Raw genomic sequence first — 23,935 nt, 5'->3', positions numbered from 1 at the left:
TGCCTGGGAAATCCCATGGAGGGGGGAGCCTGGGGTGCTGCAGTCCATGGGGTTGCAGAGAGTCAGACACAACTGAGCGACTTCACTTGTTCATTATCAAGACAAACAGTCTCACTTCCTTTCCTCCCTTCCCCTTTCTGAAGTATCTATCCCACCTTTCCACTAAATTATTGGAGCTCTGATTAAAAAAAAAAAGAAAAAAAATCAATGACCTCCAGTGTCTTCATCTTACTCAACCTCTCACCACCACTTAACACAGCCTACTTGCTTTCGTGAAACGTTCCCTTAAGTTCCCTTCCACTTCACTGGCTGTTTTCTTAATTATCTTTGGGGTCTCCACTCAAGCTAAATCTGCACTATCCATAAAGCAGCCCACTAGTCACACATCACTACTGAGCACTTGAAATATGGCTAGCCTGTGACTAGCTATAAGAGTACAGAAGACAGTGGATTTTGAAGCTCTACTATGGAAATGGGCTACAGTCTATGGGGTCGCACAGAGTCGGACACGACTGATGCAACCTAGCAGCAGCAGCATGGAAAAAGACTTAATACAATCCTGAAGTGTTAGTATGAACTTTGAGGATTTTGTACCTGATGAAATACTTCAGCTATACTGAGTTAAATAAATTGCACTTGTTTCATTTTACTTTTCAGTGTGGCTACTAGAAACTTTAAGACTAAATATGGGGCTCATGTTATATTTCTACTGGATGGTGCTGCTTGAAATGTCAGAATATCCGAGGGTTTGGTCTTGCTCCTCCCTGAACGCTGCCACCACAGAAACAGTATCATCATCCATATGATGGCTCACATTAGAGGTAAAGAAATGTAGACAGTAGTATTTTCAGACAATCAGGGCAGGATTCCCAGATGAAACAGAATTATTTGGTGGGGCTTAAAAAAAAAAAAAAAAGTGGAGACTGAGCAAGACTGGTCCAGCAGTTCAGATTTTCAAACTGGGGATAATTGAGCCCTACTTTAGCTCTAAGGAGCTAACTCTGCCCACAGCTTTTAGTTTCGCCTTTGGAATGTGTGCCTAGTTTAAGAAACCTCCAACTGGCTCTCCTGTTTTTTCCTCTTTTTTAAAGACCAAAGTTTGTGTGACTTTGGCAGGCCCTAAAATTCTAGTTAATCACTGATGACTTGAAAATACAAGCACTGTTCCCCTAAAGAGGGTTAATTTAACATATATGCTGCCTGCCACTGACCACAATTTGTTGGAAATAACGCCAATTACATCAATTCAACAGAGATGCTGAAAACTGGCACTAGGAAGAAACTTAGCAACAAAATTTGTCCCACTAGTTACTAAGCAAGAAAAATGAAGTTGAGAAAGCTGAAAGACTTGATTCATTCAGATCTTAAGAACAAAACAAAATGGATTTTGGAAACAGTACACATGCAAATCAAGACTCAATGTGCGGATTTAAAACTTAATAAGTATCAAAACTACTAACCATTCTATAAGCACTCCTTTCAAGACGTTGACCATCTTTTCCCAGTCAGAAGGTGCTGATGACCCTAAAAATGCTAACAAAGCCTAAGGTGACAAAATAGAAAAGCATTAACTTCAATATCCTTCGGTGATTTACTTCTGAACAGAGGCAAAATATTAAATGCCAAGACTAAACATATAAGTCTATGAAAACATAGAGCTAACATTAGGAAAACATCCAGATATTCTGATCTTTTAACAAAATTCAAACGAGTCTATTTGGGATAGTAACAATGCACAAATCTTATTTGCAAACAAACCTACCTCCAGTCAATCCTAATGAAAGCGTAATGGGGCCTAACTCCACAGCAATGTGGCCAATCCAGGTTTAGAACAAGTACATTATTCAAAATATTTCTTTTTCCCACCTAGAAGTATAATAAAAAGTAAAATTCTCGGAGACAGGAGTCACAGAATGGTAGCTTCGCAAGGGGCCTTAAAAATTATATGGGGGCTCCGACCATCTCGTTTTACAGATGAGATGGAGCAAAAAGATTTAAGTCGCAGCTACCAGCAGAAAAAGAACTATCCAAGTCTCCAGATCTTGTGTTATATTGCCAAATAAAATATGTACCCCAATGACGTGCGCTCGAAGGTAAGGAACCCATTCACCGCACGCCAAATTAACTCTTATTAAACTTCCATACTTGGGCGCTGGGCAATGCCCCCCTGCAAAAGAAATTCACAGTTCAACTGCCGCGGGGCAGCCGCCCGGCCTCGTCAGAAAGAGACAGGACAGAACCCTGTATCCCCGCAACCTGAAAGACAGGTTTCTGGGACTCTTCCCTCTCCTCCTTTTTTCTTGGAAACCCACAGAGCTTCCACGCACCCCAGGCTCCCCTATGGCTCCGAGGGCCGACGCCACGCACCTTTCCACCCACGGATCCCGCAGCGCCTAGACACCGACTACCGAATTCGCATGCGCCTCCTACGTCATAGCGACCGCGACGGCCTCGTGGGTGGGGCGCGCCGGCGAAGAGGAGGGACGTGGGCGGGGCTTCTTGCGGGGCGGGGCGAGGTGAGGGCGGGGTCACGTGTCGCCCGCTGCTGGTGGAGGGGCGGGGACTGGTAGCGGTGGGCTGGGGCGAGTTCCCCGCGGACTTGCTCCTGCGTGAACTGCCAGGGGACTGTAGCCGCCTCCGTGCGCCGGCAGGTAAGGAAGGTAGGGCTGGGCTCGTGGGTGGGGGCGGATGCAGGCCTCGGCGAAGCCGGGCACTGCGGGCCGTGCGGCGGGCGGCGACGCGGCGCGGCCGGGGCGCCCCAGGGAGGGCGCGCGGCCCCTGGCTGACCCGCTGACCCGGCGCTGGGCGTGAGGTGAGGGCCTGTTTCCCCGCCTCGGCAACCCAGCTCTGCTTTCCCGGTCGCCACCCTCCTCTTAATTCCAGTCCCAGGCCCAGAGAGCACCTGCCGGTACCGTCGGCCACAGGAAGGATGGTGAAAATGAGGAGGAAACAAGTATCCGCAGTTCAGATCGGAACCTTTCAGACCACAGCTTCTATAGCTGTGACGCGAGAGGATGAATAAGATTGAATGCTAATGGGTCCTCCGAGCCCGGAGGAAAGACCCAGAGAGTTCTAAAATTACTTCCTTCCCCAGATTCCCGAATCTGTAGTCTAATACTCTGGCCACCTGATGGGAAGAGTCCACTCATTGGAAATGATCCTGATGCTGGGAAAGACTGGGGGCAGGAGGAGAAGGGGAACAGAGGATGAGATGGTTAGATAACATCACCCAACCTAATGGATATGACTTGAGCAAACTCGGGGACATAGTGGAAGACAGAAAGGGCCTGGCATGCTGCAATCCATAGGGTCGCAAAGAGTCGGACTCCACTTAGCTACTGAACAACAATGTATTGGAGCTCTAATTGTTTTTTTACCAGTCGAGAAATGAGGTTTCTTGCTTTCTGTTCCTTAGGTGAAATTGTACTTCTCCAATTGTGTGTTCATGTGATTTAGGAACCTGGCTCTTTTATTTATTTCCCTCTTTCTTTGCTTCAAATCTTTCCGGTCCGGTTGGTTTCCATGCTGCTGCTCATGCTCGTTCCCTCCCTCTCTCTAATCTGCCCCAACTCTCGTTGTTCCTAAATATATTCTTTCTTTTTTTTTTCTTCTTGAATGCATTCTCCTCTTTCACTGTCTCATCAGTTCCATCACATCAAACCTCTATGCTTGTGCTCCAGGTGGTGGCCAGATGCCTGCATGTTAATGACCTGTGAGAATTCTAAAGAATTCCTCCCAACCTGAATTAGACCTTACTTCACCATCACTTCAAAATCTGCTTTTCTTCCCTTGTTTTTCCAAATCATCTAGATTTAAAATCGCCATTTTTTTCAACAAACATTTTGTGCAGTATATGTCAGACCCTATTCTAGACATTGAACTTACAATGTGAGCTGGCAACTTAAATATAGGCAGGGAAAAGGACACTAAAAATCAGATAACTAGAAGGTTAATTGATAGGATGTGATAATGAAGAACTGGAAGGGCTTTGTTTGTTAGGAGGTCATCAAAAATGACCTTCAATTCAAGCAGATTTCTGAATAAAAGAGTAACTTCTACACACCAGCAATAACTGGGAATTTTAATAATAAAAAGATGCTATTCATAACAGTATTGAAAACTGAAGGTATCTGGAAATAGATCAAACTAAAGGTACATTGTCCTTTAAGGAGAAAATTATAATGCTCTATTGAAACACATAAAAGAAGACCCAAGTAAATGCAGCCGTATGCCATATTCATTGGAGAAGGAAATGGCAACCCACTCCAATATTCTTGCCTGGAGAATTCCATGGACAAAGGAGCCTTGGCGGGCTACAGTCCATGGGGTTGCAGAGAGTCAGACACAACTGAGTGACTATCACTCACTCACCATATTCTTGGGGTAGGAAGACTCAGTATTCTAAAGATGTCCATTTTCTCCAAATCTACGGATTTGTTGAAATTCCAATTAAAATTGGAATATGGTTTTTCATGGAGCTTCACATGTTGAACCTAATATGTCTATGAAAAGACAGAGCACCCGGAATTCCTAACTCAATTTTGAAGAAAAACTCTCTGCCTTCTAGGTATCAAAACAATATAAAACCGTAATAATCAAGACTCCTGGCTTAATTACTGGTCTTGATTTAGGGACAGGAAAGTAAACCCGTGGAACAGAAGAGAGAGCTTAGAAACATGCTCATATACATATGGAAGTATACCACCAAGTAGTAGTACAGAAGCACAGTGTATTCAGTAAATGATGCTGAGCTATGTGGTATCCATATAGATTGAAGACAAAATTGGATTCCTACTTCACATCATTTATAACAGCAATTTCCAAATGGACTGAAGACCTAAGTGTGAAAGACACACCTGAAAAATACTTAGAAAAAAATATAGGCGGCTATGTTGTTTCTGGGAAAGATTTCTTTTTTGTTTCTTTGCGTTAAATACGTGTCACATAAAATTTACCATTTTAACCACATACAGTGTACAATTCAGGGATATTCATGTTATCATGCCATCATTACTACTGCTTGTCTACAGAAGCAGAATCACTAACTACTAACTAGTTAGTAATCGAACCCGAGTCTCTTATGTCTCCTACATTGGCAGGCAGGTTCTTTACCACCAGCACCACCTGCAAAGCCCCAAGATTTATTATAAAACTGCAGTAATCAGTACTGTGTGATTTTACATAAGGGTACACAAATAGATCAGTGGAATGCAGTGTAGTACAGAAATAGGCCCTACTTATTTAATCAATTGATTTTCAACCAAGGCACAAAGTCGATTCAATGAGGATAGGGAAATGTTTTCAACAAATGATGCTGGGCCTATTGGCTATTCATATAGAGGGGGAAAAAATGAACTTCAACTCCTGTCTCACATCCATACATGAGTCCTGGAAAAACCATAGCTTTGACTAGATGGATGTTTGTCTGCAAAGTGATGTCTCTGCTTTTCAATATGCTGTCTAGGTTTGTCATAGCTTTCCTTCTAAGGAGCAAACATCTTTTAATTTCATGGTTGCAGTCACTGTCTGCAGTGATTTTGGAGCCCAAGAAAATCTGTCACTGTTTCTACTTTTTCCCCTTCTGTTTGCCATGAAGTGATGGGACTGGGTGCCATGATCTTAGTTTTTTGAACGTTGAGTGTTAAGGCAACTTTTTCACTCCCCTCTTTCACCTTCATCAAAGAGGCTCTTTAGTTCCTCTTCACTTTCTTCCATTAAAGTCATATCATTTGCATATCTGAGGTTGTTGATATTTCTCCCTGCAATCTTTGTTCCAGTTTGTGAGTCACCCATCCCAGTATTTCGCATGATATATTCTGCATAGAAGTTAAATAAGCAGGGTGATGTACCTGCTTATTTAACCTTTTAAAAATAGCCTTGGCATACCTTTCCCAATTTTGATGAAGTCAAGTAGGCCTTAGGAAGCATTATTACAAACAAAGCTTATAGAGGTGATGAAATTCCAGCTGAGCTATTTAAAATCCTGAAAGATGATGCTTTTAAAGTGCTGCAGTGAATATGCCAGCAAATTTGAAACTCAGCAGTTTTCGTTCCAGTCCCAAAGAAGGGCAATGCCAAAGAATATTCAGACTACCATACAGTTGTACTCATTTCACATGCTAGCAAGTTGATTCTCAAAATCCTTCTACTAGGCTTCAGCAGTATGTGAACTGAGAACTTCCAGATGTACAAGCTGGATTTAGAAAAGGCAGAGGAACCAGAGATCAAATTGCTAACATCCACTGGATCATAGAAAAAGAAATTAAAAAAAAAAAAGAAATCTGCTTCATTGACTACACCAAAGCCTTTGACTGTGTGGATCACAACAAATTGTGGAAAATTCTTAAAGAGATGGGAATACCAGACCACCTGACCTGTCTCCTGAGAAGCCTGTATGCATGACAAGAAGTGACAGTTAGAACTGGAGCTGCATATCTGAATCTGGGGCACAGTTTGTTCATGAGGGCCCAGTGGTTCCCCATGGGCTGTATATGCTGTCTCTGGCAAGTGTTCCTTTTCCCTTTGCCTACAGCCCCTTTTTGTTAATCCAGGGAACAGCTGCCGTCACGGCACAGTGGCAGAAATTATAGTTACTGCTCAAAATATCCCATAGTCCTAGGGGGCAAGGAGGGCATGGGTTTTCCCAAAGCTTTGCCTTCTGACTTTCTACCCCCCAGTATAGTGGACCACTGCTTAGATGCCAGTTTGGCTTCTGGTTCAATCAGCATGCTTAGTAAGCTCTGCTGTGTGTTTCTATCAGCCCGTTCGCAGAAGTGGTTCTTAGCATTTTTGCCATTATTTTCTAGGTCTGATTTGTGCATTGACTCAGAGTATCATTTGTCTTCTAGGCTGCTTTCTTCACCTGTCCCTTCTTCCTGAAATAGTAGCCCTGTTAATCCATCTATCTGCATTAATAGTCCCTTTTCTTTTCCATGACCGTATTCCTTGGTGGCCATTCCTCTCTGGCTCATCCCCTTTAGCCAGCCCCAGGTCCCTCAGTATCTCTCTCTTCTCTTAGGTTTTGGCCAGTGTTGCTCAAGTCACCACAGGTGTTGGTTCAGTTGGGGAGTGATTGGTTGGGTGCAGTTCGGGTAAAGAGTATTCGCCAAAAAGTATTAGGTGCCCCAGATCACAGTAATATGAGTAAGGGTGGTGCCCAAATTCAGTATGGTTTCTGTGGTCCACCTGGCCTCCTGTAACATTCCACATCTTTTGTGGGTTTGAGCACGGTTAAACTATCTTACTTCCCTGGTGGCTCAGATGGTAAAGTGTCTGCCTACACTGCGGGAGACCTGGGTTCAATCCCTGTGTTGGGAAGATCTCCTGGAGAAGGAAATGGCAACCCACTCCAGTATTCTTGCCTAGAAAATCCCATAGATGGAGGAGCCTGGTAGGTTACAGTCCATGGAGTGGCAAAGAGCTGGACACAACTGAGCGACTTCACTTTCAAACTGATTCTGGTCAGGGGCTAGCAGAGGCAGGAGGTAACCTTGAGGATGGGGCCCACCTGCAAAAAAAAGGCTGGTACGTGTGAGGGCAAAGCACAACAGGAAACACAAGTGGCAGACAGCACTTCACATTATAACCCGGACCCTGCAGAGGATGCTGCCATCCAGTCCTGTTGACACACACCCACAATGAGCTCTCCCTAGCCGATTGTGGGATAATCACTCCAAAAAATTCTGCCTTAGTCTGGGCCCTATATAGTACCATACGTTATGAAAATGGGAAATAGATGGGGAAACAGTGGAAACAGTGTCAGACCTTATTTCTTTGGGCTCCAGAATCACTGCAGATGGTGACTGCAGCCATGAAATTAAAAGACACTTACTCCTTGGAAGGAAAGTTATGACCAACCTAGATAGCATATTGGAAAGCAGAGACATTACTTTACCAACAAAGGTTTGTCTAGTCAAGGCTATGGTTTTTCCAGTGGTCATGTATGGATGTGAGAGTTGGACTGTGAAGAAGGCTGAACGCCGAAGAATTGATGCTTTTGAACTGTGGTGTTGGAGAAGACTCTTGAGAGTCCCTTGGACTGCAAGGAGATCCAACCAGTCCATTCTGAAGGAGATCAGCCCTGGGTTTCTTTGGAAGGAATGATGCTAAAGCTGAAACTCCAGTCCTTTGGCCACCTCATGCGAAGAGTTAACTCATTGGAAAAGACTCTGATGCTGGGAGGGATGGGGGCAGGAGGAGAAGGGGACGACAGAGGATGAGATGGCTGGATGGCATCACCGACTCGATGGACGTGAGTCTGAGTGAACTCCGGGAGTTGGTGATGGACAGGGAGGCCTGGAGTGCTGCGATTCATGGGGTCGCAAAGAGTCGGACACGACTGAGTGACTAAACTGAACTGAACTGAAAGGCTGAATCTAAATTAGAGAGTGACAGAAATGGGTACTTCAGTTCCAAAGTAGTGTAATTATAGTGAAAGGGTAAAGTAACTTGATCTTGAGAGTCCGAACTAGTTTCCAGGATCAGATAAGAGAACTTTGCTCAAGCAACCAAACAGTTGCAGCCCTTATCTTAATGTTAGGAGCCATCCTGTTTGTTCTTCCTGTTTCTTCTAAAGAGTTAAAAGTCTGTTAAGGGCTTTCAGCAGCAGCTTTCCCCTTTATTGTGTTGATGGCCAGGAGGGATCCTCCTTCACTTGGATGAATCCAAGGCTTAACATCTTCAAGTTTAGCAGAAGAATTAGTTACTAGCAAAACCTGATGAGGCTCCACCCACTGGGTGGGATTGGTTTTCTGGGAGTACTTCTTTCCAGGTTTTTTGGATGGGGGACATCTGTATGATATACTTCATCCTGCTTTGGTGAGAGTGATAACTTCTGCCTTTTTGGAGGAAGTACCTGGTACTAGACTTTCTGCCCGTAAGACTTCTTGTGAGGTCGCTACCCGCATGTCTGCTTTATAACTTCCATAGTCCATGAAACTGTTCCTATTAGTGAAGTGTCTAACAGACTCCCATTGGAGTATTTAAAAATAATGTGGAATTAAAATAGTAGGCAAAAATACCTAAAAAGATAGAGATTGGATTAGATTTAAAGCATTCTCATTTGGGACAATTTTTGTATTGCTTTAAGTTTATACTTAATGTAGCATGTTAAAAATGTATTTTTTAAATGAATAGAAATAAATGATATAACTTTAAACCAGTTAAAGGGTAATAAAGAAAACTTGATTTATCCCACATACAGTACATGTAAATGGATTAAGCTTATCTGTTAAAAGATTTTGGAATTAAACCAGTTAAAGGGTAATAAAGAAAACTTGATTTATCCCACATACAGTACCAGTTAAAGGGTAATAAAGAAAACTTGATTTATCCCACATACAGTACATGTAAATGGATTAAGCTTATCTGTTAAAAGATTTTGGAATTAAATATATATGATATCAAAAGACTATAAGCATGATTGGGGAAAATGATGCACATGTTGAAAGAAAAATGGAAAGTAAATATTAACATGAAATAGGACTTAAGGCAATAAATATTAATAGGGATAACGAGGGATCAGATACGATGATGAACAGGGTACTAAGGTTCCAACAGTCTTAAGTTTTTATACACCTAATGACATGTCTTTTCACATCATGACCAAAATATGACCATATTCGTTTGGCACAGTGAGGGGGTTCTATAGTAGAAGGTAAGATGCATGAGGGCAGGTACATAGTTTTCATATTCATTACTGTATCTCCAGTACTTAAAACAGTTCCTGGTTTATAGGTGCTCAAGTATTTGTTGAATGAATAAATAATTTAAAGAAATAATGGACAAGTCCAAGGATACCATAAGGATAAGAAACCAGGATGAGAATTTTTAAAAACCTCTCTGAGGTACTAGAAGATCATGCAGTAAAGCCATAGTATACCTTTTAACAACAAAATTCATGAGCTTGCTATAATGGATATTATAAATTTTGCCCATAACAAAGAATAAGTTTATATGATACATTTATAAATATTGGTTGCAATTAGGTGGCAAAGCATGTCTTCACAATTCCAAAGAATCTATGCCATCTAGCACAATGAAAAGATAATCTTTAGAAATTTCATGTTTAAAGACTGGAAACAGAACTAAACAATCCACAGCTTGGAGGAGGTCTTGTCTCAGGTCAGATCTGGAGAAGGAAATGGCAACCCACTCCGGTGTTCTTGCCTAGAGAATCCCATGGACAGAGGAGTCCAGCAGGCCATGGTCCATGGGGTCGCAGAGTCGGACATGACTGAAGCGACTAAACACACACAGTGGAAATATCAGGACTTGTGAAATTGAAGTAAAGCAAAACTAGAGGGGAATTTATGGTTTTAAATGCACTATGAAACAGCAAGAAATGCTCATAATATATTAAGTTTTATTGAAGACGTTAAGAAAAGGACAGGGTAAATCCAAAGAAAGAAAGAAGATAGTGAAGAGCAGAAATAGAAAACAAAGTAAAACAGAGATGCTCAGCAAAACCAATAGATGAAGAAAATTAATAACATTTTCTATTAGTAAACTTTTAGAAGACAGCTGAAAAGTAAAAAAGAAACAAATAATGCTAGGAAGAAAAAAGGCAATTTTAGGGATAAAAAGATCATAGGAATAAGCAGGAATAGCTTTATGTTCATGATTTTGAAAAACCTAAATTCCCACTTTCTTGAAAAATAAATATTATCAAGACTAATTCAAGAAAAGAAAAATCTAAATTAGTAGTTATAGAAATAAAGTGAGTCTAAAAAAGATGCACATTAGCAGCCTAATGTGGACCTTGGTTAGATCCTAATTCTAATAGTCCAGTAGTACAAAACCAAAGTTTATGAAACAATTGAAACATTCATTGGACATTTGATGATACTGAGGAATGTTTTTGGAGAGGGTAATAATGATGGTTAATTTTCTCAGCAGGCAATGGCACCCCACTCCAGTACTCTTGCCTAGAAAATCCCATGGACAGAGGAGCCTGGCAGGCTGCAGTCCATGGGGTCGCTGAGGGTCAGGCACGACTGAGCAACTTCACTTTCACTTTTCACTTTCATGCATTGGAGAAGGAAATGGCAACCCACTCCAGTGTTCTTGCCTGGAGAATCCCAGGAATGGCGGAGCCTGGTGGGCTGCCATCTATGGGGTCGCACAGAGTCGGACACGACTGAAGCGACTTAGCAGCAGTAGCAGCAGCAACATACTATAGTATTTAAGGGTTAAATAAGACATGACATCATGGAATTGCTTCAAAATAATTGAGTGTTATGGTGGTGGAGTGAATGTAGGTTACAGATTGCACTGTTCAATACTATAGCCACTAGCCATATGTGGGTAATTAAAATTAATTAAAATTTAAAATTTGAAATGACAGTTCCTCAGTCATATTAGCATATTTTCACATTAGTAGTAGGAAATCTCTTTCGTGCATAAGTTCTTTTGGCTAGAGCAGGTGTAGATGAAACAAGGTTGACCTTGTGTTGATAAGTTTTGAAGCTGAGTGATGAGAGATTCATTTTATTATTCTCTCCACATTTGTATACATTTGAAATTTTCCATGAAATGAGGAAACAAAGAAAAACCATGCATGACCTTTGTGGAGAAAATTACAAAAGATCTAAAAGAAGAACTGAAGATATACTTTTCATGAATGGAGAGGCTCCATATGATATCAGTTCAGTTCAGTTGCTCGGTCGTGTCCGACTCTTTGCGACCCCATGGACTGCAGGACACCAGGCCTTCCTGTCCATCACCAACTCCTGGAGTTTACTCAAACTCATGCCCATTGAGTTGGTGATGCCATCAAACCATCTCATCCTCTGTTGTCCTCTTCTCCCGCCTTTGATCTTTCACAGTATCAGGGTCTTTTCAAATGAGTCAGTTCTTCGCATCAGGTGGCCAAAGTATTGGAGTTTCAGCTTCAACATCAGTCCTTCCAATGAGTATTCAGGATTGATTTCCTTTAGGATGGACTGGTTGGATCTCCTTGCAGTCCAAGGGACTTTCAAGAGTCTTCTCCAACACCACAGTTCAAAAGCATCAATTCTCCCAAATTAAGTCTGTAAATTCAATTCAGTTCCATAAAAATCCCAATAGACAAGATAATTGTGAAAAGAATAGGGGCGGGGTGCTTACCTAGAAGCTATCGGCTTATTTTAAAGGTATGGCAATTAAGAAAGGTATTGTATCATGGATGCAGAGTTAGACAAATATAACAGTGGCACAGAACTCCAGAAATGGACCCCAGGTAGATTAGACCTTGGTGTAGCAAGCAGTCATTTCTAATCAGTGTGAAAACTATGTTTTGGTAGTAAATGGTCTTGGGATATTTGGTTTCAGGAGTATGATAATTTGACTTCAGACAGCCTGGGTGTTTGTGGTGCTTCAGAGTGGAAATGTGCACTAGGCAGCTGAATATGTGTGTGAAGCTTAGCAGAGAGACTTGAATAGAAATAGTTATAGAAGTTTGGGAATCATAAGCTTACAGGTAAAACTTTATTATGAAAACACTGAAATTACTTAGCACGAGAAGATAGTATGAGGAAAAAAGAGGACCTCAGGTGGAACCCACTGCAACACTGACGTTTAAGGACTGGGTGGTGGCGCTGGTGGTAAAGAACCCACCTGCCAGTGCTGGAGATGTAAGAGCCTCAGGTTTGTTCCCTGGGTCTGGAAGATCCCCTGGAGGAGGGCATGGCAACCCAGTCCAGTATTCTTGCCTGGAGAATCCCAAGAACAGAGGAGCCTGGTGGGCTGCAGTCCATGGGGTCGCAGAGAGTCGGACACGACTGAAGCGATGTAGCATGCATGCACGCACGCACAGAGGCAGCAGAGCCAGCTGTAAGCCCATTGAGGGCACATCTCAGGTTTCCATCCCCTGCAGGCGGTGGGTGCTTAGTAAGTTTTTGCCAAGTGAGTAATGGGATGGAGTGGCCAGAAATGTGAGAATTCAGCCTAGAAGACCCGGTGTCACAGTAGCTAGAGGAGAGAAAGAGGGAGCAGTCAAACGCTTCAGACAAAGACCGGAAGATGGTGACTGAAAAGTGGCTTTCGCAGCAAAGATGTCACTCACTGGTGACCCTGGGGAGGGCCAGTCTAGTGTTTCAGGAAGACACACTGGGGAAAGAGTCTTAAGAAATGCAGGTGACAGACGTGCAATGGGAAAGAGAAGTGGTGGCGGATTGGAGGTCAGGTCGGGGCTTGGCAGAGCATGTGGATGTTCAGAGCAGTCGTGGGCGTGAAGAGACTGCCACCACTTGAGGAGGTGAGAGAAGTTTTTGTGTTTTGATGGGAGAACACTGGACATCTAGTATTTCGAGGGGAGGAGTAGAAAGAGCTGAAAGAGAGTGTGTGAAGATACAGAAGAGAAAGTTAATGAATGGATCAAGGTCCCTGTGGAAGTGAAAGAGATGAGAACATAGATGATACATTTCCCCGTGAGGAAGGATGAGACCTTTTCCTCAGAAATAGGAAAGAATAGTGCTGATAAAAGTCCATTTGCAATCTGGAGAAGGTGATGCAGATAACGATGTAAAAAACAGCCAGGGTAGATTTCCTGTGATATTATGAAGCTTAGGCTTGGGGGTGCCTTAATCACATGGGCACCTTTGAGCACTCAGAATTGGTAGGACCTGTCATGTCTTAGGGAGGGAGGAAGATCAGAGTATAATCCCGAAGCATTTCTTTGTAAGCACTTCCGAAGGATTACCTAATGAAACTCCAAAAGAAAGGTATCAACATTTCTAGGACTCCAGGAATTTATTGTGGTATCTTTTCTCATTCTAAATTACTTTCATTTTAGTACCTAATTTGATATTTGTGGTTTTGTGTGTAGTGTTTTTTTTTTTTTAAAAGGAACTTCCTACCCTTCTCCTACCCCACTATTTGAATACAATTTATTTCCCTCAATACCTCAGTCAATCCCTGCTTGTAGGTATGGGGGCAGAAGTTGAAGGAGTTCATAGGCTTCATTTTCTGAGCGAAGTGAGAGACAAATCATTTGAAAGGGATGAAGGGAGCATAGCCCGCTTCGCAGAGTTCGTGGCTATTTAGGGCAGTTGCTGTGAGGGTAAGAGAGAAACGATCAGGGACAGCAGAGATCATCCTGGGAGCCCACTCCCAGTTTGTCTTGTGGCCCCTGTCCCCCGTCTTGGCTGTCCCAAGTGTCGGAACAGAGAAAACACGTTTCAAGTTGGGGCTGCAGGATAGTATTACTAGAAAGAGGAGGGCTCTGCTGAGCGTCCCTTGTGGCTGAACTGGTAAAGAATCCACCTGCAATGCAGGAGACCTGGGTTCAATCCCTGGGTTGGGAAGATCCCCTGGAGAAGGGAAAGGCTACCCACTCCAGTATTCTGGCCTGAAGAATTCCATGGACTATAGTCCATGGGGTTGCAAAGAGTTGGACACAACTGAGTGACTTTCACTCACTCACTCACTCAACTGGTGTGTTGAGGGAGCAGGTAGAAAGAAGGTGAAGTGATGTACCCCGGAGTTGAGGCGAGTCTGGAAGAAAGTAGAACCATGAGATAGCTGCTCACTCCCGGGAAGGCAAAGATGGAAGGTTTGTTGAGGCTGGAGAGCAGTGAACTGGAAGTAGTCTAGATGCTGAGAGAGTTGAACGTTAGAGAATTAGATATGGAGCAGCTTATTCTAGAAAAAGCTGAAAGGGCCAGTGTTGGCATTTGAGGAAATCTAGAGGGAAGGAAGATGGAGTAGATTTCTGCTGCACTCAGACATATTCAGGATGTGGTGGAGGGCAACCTGCTCAGGTGTGTGTGTGTGTTTAAGGTAATACTGTGAAAATTTTTGTGAAGTGACAGCAACTCTTTAAACAAGTGAGAAAATAAGAAACAGTGACCTTTAAAACAGTGATCTTTACAAGTTTACCTGTTGCTTAAACAGTTTGCTTAATCAGTTGATGTACTAGAACCACAAGAAAATTTTTTAAGCTTTTTATTTTGTGTTATTCCTAACAGATTTTCTTACACCAAGCATTAGTTAGATTATTTTCCCTCTACTCTCTGTAAGGCTGCCAGATGTTTTTACTGTATTAAAATAAACCAAAGACCATTTCTTACGAGTTCCTCAAGGCATCTTCTTTCTTTTCTCTTATTCCAAAAGAAAAAAGAAGAAATGTTTCATCCGGAGACAGCCTGATTCTAGAATACTGAGGTGTTCTAAAAACCATCGCATCATATTTAGATCACCTTCACTTAGTTGGTTAAATCGTTGCATGAAAGGTGAGTGATTAGATAGTTGAGCAGCATCTTCTTTGTCAGGATGCCACTAAGTAACAATTAAATTTCAAAGATTTTAAACAATATTGGGTACCATCTTAAAGGATTTGAAGAAGGGCTAAACGCTTCCATGGGTCCTAAGTATATCTTCCATTCAGAGTGCTTTTCACTTCTGTAGGGACTTCACAGTCACCAAAGATAAATATAAGTATCTATCTATATGCATATGTATCAAAGGCATTTAAAGTTTTTTGACACCCATATTGATATTCTCAATAACCTCTTTTCCTATTTCCTACTAATCATTGTTCACAATTGGATACGGTTTGAATAATAATCGTCAAGGTACCAGCAAAATACTATTCTAATAAGTCTGCTTTAAATTTTTAAGGGAGAAATTTTGTTTTAATAGAAAAGTTTTTTTTCCAAGTCTTGAAACATCTAACTCTGTGGTCAATCTACTGTGATTGTGACATGTTCTTTTTTTTTTCATTGTATGATTCCAATTATAATAACATTTTGTAAGTGACAAAACTATAGAGGTAGTAAATAGGCCCGTGTTTGCCAGGGTTTAGAGGAAGGTAGAGGGAAGGGATGAATATATAATGCACAGTCAATTTTTAGAGCAGTGGAACTATTCTGTAATGATGTGTTCTTATAATTAAAAGAAATATTTTAATTACATGCTAAATTAAATCTGTTACAATTGTTCTAAATACACAGAATGTCCCTGGCTGCTTATTGTGTCATCTGCTGTAGAAGAATGGGAACCTCTACTCCTCCGCCAAAAAGCAGCACATACTGGAGAGATATCAGTGAGTACAGTTTAAACGACAGTATTTTCTTGTAGAAACAGTGATAGAATTCTGGTTAAGTTTCCAGGGTGGTCCGCAAAGACTTATTTAATCCGTGATAAATCTCAGATTTGTTTACAACTTTTCTGGACTGATGGTTCACCCCCAGTTTGTAGGCCCAGAGGCAGGCATAGTCCTTTTTCTTGGGAATCTCCCCCTCCCTTTGCTCCTGTCAGGTTCATACTCATCCTTGTAAATTCAAGTCTCACTCCATTCTTCAGCAGCTGTTTATTAAGCTCCTATACCACTGGCGCCAGGCCCATGTATTAGGTTCTGGGAATTCAGTGGAGAGCCAGGAAGATGTTTCGCTTGCCCTCTAAGAACTTAAGGTCTAGCACCAATGTCCTGTCTTTATTTGTAAATGTTTATGTTTATTACTAACCTTTATTTGTAAAATGAGAATATTACCTAGGCCATCTTTCATTCATTCTGCTGTGTGCTGGGTACTACTAGGCCCTGAGGGTACAGTATTGAATAAGACAAAGTCTGTCCTCATGGAGCTTCCTTTTGGTCTTTAAGAGAGATCAGTTTTTAGGATAGATCCTTTTCATCTGGAAAATTCTGTGATTTTGTATTTTAAAAATACAAAAAGGAGTGGAACAGAGAAGGGAGCTTTTCTTCTCTCATCATTTCTAGCGGAACAAACTCAAGAGTGGTGAATATACTGTAGGGCAGCAGAAGAGTCTGTGAGTCTGCGCTCTGTCTCCAGGGCTTAGTGAAAAAGAAACATCCTAGTATGAAGGAACAGGGCCAGCAGTATAGGAGGAAACAAACCAGCTGCTCCTCAGGAAGTCCAGGAAGCCATCTTGGAATAAAGAAGACTTCCTGGAATTATCCTCTTTCCTGTTCTGGAACTGTTTCCTAGAACTTGGGAGGAATGTTTGGGCTGATATGTGGGGAAGTCAGTGGAGAGTTCCTTAACCCTCAGTAGGGAGGAGAAATGTTTTCTTGGCAGCATTATTTGAAGCTCTGAACAAAACCCGGAACAAAGCTTCTATACATCCAACAAATTATACATTGACATTGTCTTTTTTTCCCTTTCTTTTTGAAGGAAATATAATAAAGTTTACTGGATCACTTATTTTAGGGTAAGTGTCAACTGTGAAATGTTAATTGACTTCATTATACTACTGTTTGAGAGCCCAGTGGAAGGAATTTACAGGTAGCATAGGGGTACTGAAAGGGTATAGATTTTGGAATCTGCGAACATGTGGATTCATCACTGGTTAATCACTGGTTCTGTCACTTCAGTGTTGTCTTGATCCAGTTACTTTAAGCCCTGAGGAGTGTTTTCTCTTGGATCTAAGTGTAGATCTGGGAGTTCTGCCCTGGCACTGTTGCTCTGAGGAAAGCACTTGGCAAGTACAGAGCAGGCACTCACTGATTAGCTTTCACATACCTAAGATCACATCTTGTGTTAGGTTATGAAGAGGTTCAAGAAAGCTGAAATCAACTATAGTCAAAATTATTTTTGAAAGTCCTTTGAGTCACCATAAAGCTGTTATGAAAGGAATTGAGGTTGACTGAGAAAACCACTAGATTGACACTCCCATTTCATGCTGTTTCAGAGGCACATGTTTAATGAATGGAGTGATTTTCTTCCAAAGGTTGTTATTTTTCATTCTCTTTTCTTCTTTTTGGAGAGGAGGGATGGATATATATTAAGTGTATGTCCAATGCTGCTCTAGTGTTTCTGTTAATAATATTCTTTTTCATTAGTGTAAATATGAAATCAAGTCTTAGATACTAAAATGATAAAGTAGATATATTTGCCATTTTATCCAAATACATACATTTCTCCATGACATTATAAGGTAAGACAGAACATATTTAGAGGATTTTTTTCCTTGGACTCATTCCAGGCAAAAGATACATGTTATATTCTTTTCTATGATGCAGTTTCTTTGTTTATATCATAGTAAAATTCAGGAATATTGTGAAAAATCACAATTTCTAGTAAAGAGTTTTGTCTTTCATGAAACATGCGATAAAAATACTGAATAGATTTGTTTGTTTTGGCTGCCCTGGTTGATCCCCGCAGAGAGGTGGTGACTCTCGAGAGCTTTCTCTCCATTCTTCTGGTGCTGGCGGTGTCTGGCCTTTCTGTCTTCCTTGCTTTTGCTGTAGGGTGGGAAGCTTGGGAAAAGGCTTCATATAACTGTTGTTTCTAAGCTCTGAGTTCACAGAGTGCAGCCTTTGTGTCTGGATATAAGGAGTGTGTAGGTCAGTCTGACTAGGGGAAAAATCCTGCACTTTAGGATGTACAACATTGTATTTCACTTAAAAACAAATTCCAGTTTGCTTCCCCCCACCTCCACCGTGCAGCTTGCAGCATCTTAGTTTCCCAGCCAAGGACTGGACCTGGGCCCTTGGCAGTGAAAGGGCAGAGTCCTAACCACTGGGTCGTCAGAGCAGTCCTTGTGTTTCACTTCAAATATTTGATTTTAGGTTTAACGCTTAGGAGAGAAGAAATTTTCATATGCTGGTGTTAAGGAGTACAGATTGACTAATCTTTTTAAAAAACACTTTGGCATTATCTAGTAAAGTTGAACAATATGTAAATACTTTCAGAAAGTCTATAATTTTATTTCTAAGTATGTATCTTGGAGGAACATATGTATCTATAGAACACGAGTATGTATCTTAGAGGAACATATACACATGCCTACAGTGCAGAAGTATATGGTGTGTATATAACACACTGTTTGTAATTGACTCAAAACAGAAATTCCCTAAATGCCCGTCTGTGGTAGAATGGATAAGTAAGTCATTATATAGCCACACAGTGGATGAATCACATGCCACGTGAAAATACAAATGCTTGAGCTCGAGATACATGTAACAACATGGGTGAATCTCACAGGAAGAAAGCTGAACTAAAGTGTACATACAGTGAGATTCCATTCCTTTGACATTCACAGACAAAATTAGGCCTTGTTGTTTAAAGGTTCGTGTTTAGGTGGTGAACTATAAAGAATAGCAAGGATATTATTATAATCAGAGAATAATAATTGGCTATAAAGATGAGAGACAGGGTCAGGATCAGGGAGGGACGCACTGTGGGCTTCTGGGTACTGTTAATGCTTTTTGCCTGGGAATGTAATGCAGATATTTCTTATTATTTGTTAAGCTGAAATGTGTATATACATTTGTATATATATATGTATAATGTATGTTATATACACATTACCGTATTCATACTATGTTTCCCAATAAAAAAGAAAGAAAAAGTTCTACAGAAAGCTTATTAAAAAAGAGTGGCTCCTGTGTTATATTTAGATTATATGTTTATGATGAATTTTTTGTTTCTTTTTAAGAGGCTCTTTATTTATTACATATGAAGTTCTGGCCTTGAAGAAGTCTTTGACATTAGATACTCAAGTGATAGAAAGAGAAAAAATGAAGTCATATATATATGTGCACACAGTTTCTTTAGATAAAACAGAAAATCATGGTAAGTTCATGGTCATGGTAAAGTAATCCCATCTTTGTGAACAATGGAAGTTAGTTATTGAATTTAAAAAATGAGTATTTAGGAATGTAAATTGGTACAAACACTATGGAAAACAGTATTCAGATTCCTTAAAAAATTAACAATAGAACTATATTAGAACCAGCAATTCCATCCCTGGGTATTTATTCAAAGAAAATTCTAAAAGATTATTCATCCCTCTATTCAGTGCAGCATTATTTACGATAGCCAAGATATGAAAGCAGCCTAAGTGCCCATCAATAGATGAATGGATAAAGAAGATATGTGTGTGTATATACACAACGGAATATTGCTCAGCCATAAAAAGGAATGAAACCTTGCCATTTGTAACAACACGATAGACCCAGAGGGTATAATGCTGATTGAAATAAGTCAGACAGAGAAAGACAAAATACTGTGTGATTTCATGTATATGTGGAATCTAAAAATCGAACATGAGTAAACAAAACAGAAACCAAATCATTTATACAGAACACCTACACGTGGTTGCCAGAGGAGTGGGGTTTGGGGAAGGAGAGAAATAGGCAAGGGAGATTGAGAGGTACAATCTTTTGGTTATAAATAAATGAGTTACAGATATAAAGTATTCAGTGTGGGGAATGTGGTCAGTAATTATGCAGTACTCTTGTATGGTGAGAGATGATAACTAGATTTAGTGTGCTGATCATTTTGAAATATATAGAAGTATGAAATTACTTCATGTGACTGGCAGAAATTAGAACTAAAATGTTTCACAGTAAAGGAAAATTTTCTTAGTTGTCTCCCAGCCATACTAACTGTATCAAACTAAAATGAAATAACTTTGTGAAGGAAAAGCTTCTCCCCAACCACCCAGTTTTAAAAGTGATCAGGAGGATTAGATACAGAACAGAGAAAAGTAGAAAAATAAAGGATATAAAAAATCCATAGTTCCTGCCCCAGTGATTGTTATATTGTGATATCAACAGTCCTGGTGGCTCAGTGGTCAAGAATCTGCCTGTCAATGTGGGAGACACAGGTTTGATCCCTAGGTTGGGAAGATCCCCTGGAGAAGGGAATGACAGCCCACTCTGGTATTCTTGCCTAGAGAACTCCATGGACAGAGGAGCCTGGCAGGCTACAGTCCATGGAGTTGCAGAGTCAGTCAGGACTTAGCAACTAAACAACAACAACAATACCAGTAACTAACACAATGTTGTAAGTCAATTATACATCAAGAACAAACAGACTCATAGAGAAGAGATCAGATTTGTGCTTACCATTGGCAGGGCACGTGGCGGCAGGGAGAATTGGATGAAGGTGGTCAAAATGTACAAACTTCCAGTTATAAGATAAATAAGTACTCAGGGTATAACGTACATTAATGAATATAAATGTAACTAACACTGTTGTATGTTATATATGAAAGTTATTATGAGAATGAATCCTCAGAGTTTTCCTTACAAGGAAAAATTTTTTTTCTATGTCTTTAATTTTGTATCCATGAGATGATAGATGTTCACTAAATGTTACGGTACTCGTTTCATGTGAGTCAAATCATTATGCTGTTTACTTTAAACTTATACGGACCTGTATGTCAATTGTTGTGCAATAAAACTTGAAGAAAAACCTATAAAAATTTTAAAAAATGAATACAACATTAATAAAAGAGGTTCAGCTAACTGTAAGAATAACCAGACCTGTAAGAACCAAGTTGCTAAGGAATTAATTGAAAATCAAATTTTGGACTTCACATATTTAACCCAAATTTGCAGCTCTCCTATAACTAAGTCAGGTGAAGACTAGCCAACTGTTTTAGTCTAAACTTGGAGTTCCTTGGTGGCTCAGCTGGTAAAGAATCCACCTGCTATGCGGGAGACCTGGATTCAATCCCTGGGTTGGGAAGATTCCCCTGGAGAAGGGAAAGGCTACCCACTCCAGTATTCTGGCCTGGAGAATTCCATGGACTGTACAGTCCGTGGGGTCACAAAAAGTCAGACATGACTGAGCGAGTTTCACTTTCACTTGGAGTTCTTTACTTCACGAGGACTGTCAGTTCAGACGCTGGTCCTCAGTTTAGCAAACATGAAAACATGATTTTTGTCACTTAGCTCAGAGGTATTTTTGTCTAAGGCATTTATTATTATGCACCCTAAACTCATGGGATGGATTCATAAATGTGAATGCCAACTTATTTACAGAGGGAAAAAAAAAATGTGTCATTAAGGTTGGAAAACCTGGCTCTACTAGTCGAAACCCTCCCCTCCTCCATATTTAGGTCAGATAGAAACCCAATTAATAATCAGATGGTTGCTTGGTGAACATGAACTTTTAGAACAGAGTATCTTTTCATCAGGATATGGGTAGCCTGGCAAGTCATCACACTAGATTTACAGCTGCCTGTTGTACATCGTCAGCCAGAATAACCATGTCTGTGAGCACTTTACGTTCCCCGAGTCGGGCAGGTTCTGCTGCTCCCCTGTCTGCAGCTGTATCTATCACCGCCCTCTCTAGTCTGCATGTATTGTTAGTGTACCCTACTTATTTCAGCATGCTTTCATGGTGTGTTACATCAATTACACAGCTAGTTTTTATAGCATATAATTTACTTATATAGTAAAGCTGAATCTCACTAGTCACGTATCTCTAATTTTCGCTTTGAGAGGGGTATTTTTTTTGTGTGTGTGTAATTTTAATTTTATTTTATTTTTAAATTTTACATAATTGTATTAGTTTTGCCAAATATCAAAATGAATCCATCACAGTGAGAGGGGTATTTTTAAGTGACATTTTCTCAAATATAGTTAATCCTGTGTTGTATATGAGGATTTTTGTTAGCTTGAGTTAGTGTGTTTGCTTTTGTTTTGTTTTCACCTTTTCCCTGACTAGGAAAGTAATTTTGGAAGCGGGGTAGGAATTCGGAGACTCTGTGTTCCCATAATGGTTTTAGTTGCTTTAATAGTGACAGTAAAAAAAGAAAGATGCTATTTTACATTTTCTTTTTAAAAAATCAGAACTTAATTTATACATTTTTCTTTGAAGTATTGGAGCACAGCATTAAGAGTACCTATTTGATTTTATTTACATCTGTAATCACTCTAGGAATCACCTACCAGGCAAGAAAAGAGCTTCACAAAGCAGTAAGAAAAGTATTAGCAACATCAGCCAGGATATTTCGGGGTCCATTTGCTGGTAAGTATCACATACTTAATTGAGAATCCTTATCAGTAATCTGAAAGTCATTCAATGATCAACCTGAGATTTTTTTTTCCATTTCTTGTGCTAAGATTTATTGTAGCTATGGAAAATTGAATAACCTTGTTCTCTTGGGCTATACTTAATTTTATGGACTTGATGCCTTGGAAAGATTTTTCCTTCTGTCTTTATGGATGCATTATTTTTAGATAGTTGTCCGACTCTTTGTGACACCATGGACTGTAGCCTGTCAGGCTTCTCCATCCAAGGGATTTATTTTCCAGGCAAGAGTACTGGAGTGGGTTGCCATTTCCTTCTCCAGCAGATCTTCCTGACCAAGGGATCAAATCCGGGTCTCCTGCATTGCAGGCAGACACTTTACCCTCTGAGCCACCAGGGAAGCCCAAATAAATATTGAGACTCTCTTGATGAATATTTCAAAATTATTTTTTAGAAAATCATTTCCATGCTTTCTCATATTGCATCAAAAATATAGATTCACAATTGGGCAAATCTACATTGTGGAGCTCCCTGTAAAAGGGCTGACCTGATCTCTTTACAAAGTTGGTGTGATGAAAAAGGAAAGGTGGGAAAACTTTCTAGAATTATTAAAGAGACTTAACCACATCCTGTTTTTTTTTTTTTTTAAACAGCTCTAAAGATATTTTGAGAAAAGTTGGAGGAATTTGAAGATGGAGTTAGACTGATTTTTAGACGATCTGGAAGATTTTTGTTAGTATTCTTAGGTGTTATAATGGCATTGTGATTATATAGGAGAATGTAGGCTTATTCTTAGGAGATGCATTTAGAATTATGAAAGGGTAAAATATCATTACTTCTGCAACTTTCTTTTACACAGTTTAGAAAAAAAGTATATACACATCTAGGGGAATTCTCTGGTAGTCCAGTGGTTAGGACTACACGCTTTCTCTGTCAAGGGCCTGGGTTTAATCCCTCGTCAGGGAACTAAGATCCCACAAGCTGCTCAGCACAGCAAAAAAGTAAAATAAATTATACACACCATGCAGATTAAACAGCTATGGCAAAATAAGAACATTTGTTAAATCTAATTGTGGTAAACATCTGGCTGTTAATGTATTATTATTTTAATCTATCTCATATACTTGATATTTCTCATAATAAAAAGTTTCTTTAGGGAAAAGGAGCCAAAAAGAAACAAAGACCTTATCGTGAAAGCCAACATAATATATAAAACAAGAGCACGTACA

General features: G+C 40.4%; 1 protein-coding gene across 2 annotated transcripts in view; it reads left to right on the top strand.

Annotated features, from left to right (window-relative positions):
* The first annotated feature begins 2,531 nt into the window (after positions 1 to 2,531).
* Positions 2,532 to 23,935, top strand: part of SERAC1 (serine active site containing 1) — a 54,391-nt gene continuing 32,987 nt past the window's right edge. Inside the window, exons 1-6 of one of the 2 annotated variants that reach the window (XM_019967642.2) lie at positions 2,532 to 2,651; positions 15,091 to 15,209; positions 15,930 to 16,021; positions 17,112 to 17,148; positions 19,378 to 19,514; positions 22,614 to 22,703. In XM_019967642.2, coding sequence (XP_019823201.2) covers positions 15,931 to 16,021; positions 17,112 to 17,148; positions 19,378 to 19,514; positions 22,614 to 22,703 — 355 coding nt within the window. In that variant the 5' untranslated portion in view covers positions 2,532 to 2,651; positions 15,091 to 15,209; position 15,930. The remainder of the gene's footprint in view (positions 2,652 to 15,090; positions 15,210 to 15,929; positions 16,022 to 17,111; positions 17,149 to 19,377; positions 19,515 to 22,613; positions 22,704 to 23,935) is intronic. The other variant, XM_019967643.2, reaches the window with a different exon arrangement.

This window comes from Bos indicus, chromosome 9 (genome assembly GCF_029378745.1).
Source record: "Bos indicus isolate NIAB-ARS_2022 breed Sahiwal x Tharparkar chromosome 9, NIAB-ARS_B.indTharparkar_mat_pri_1.0, whole genome shotgun sequence".
Lineage (NCBI taxonomy): Eukaryota > Metazoa > Chordata > Mammalia > Artiodactyla > Bovidae > Bos > Bos indicus.
This window is presented reverse-complemented; position numbering and strand designations above follow the sequence as displayed.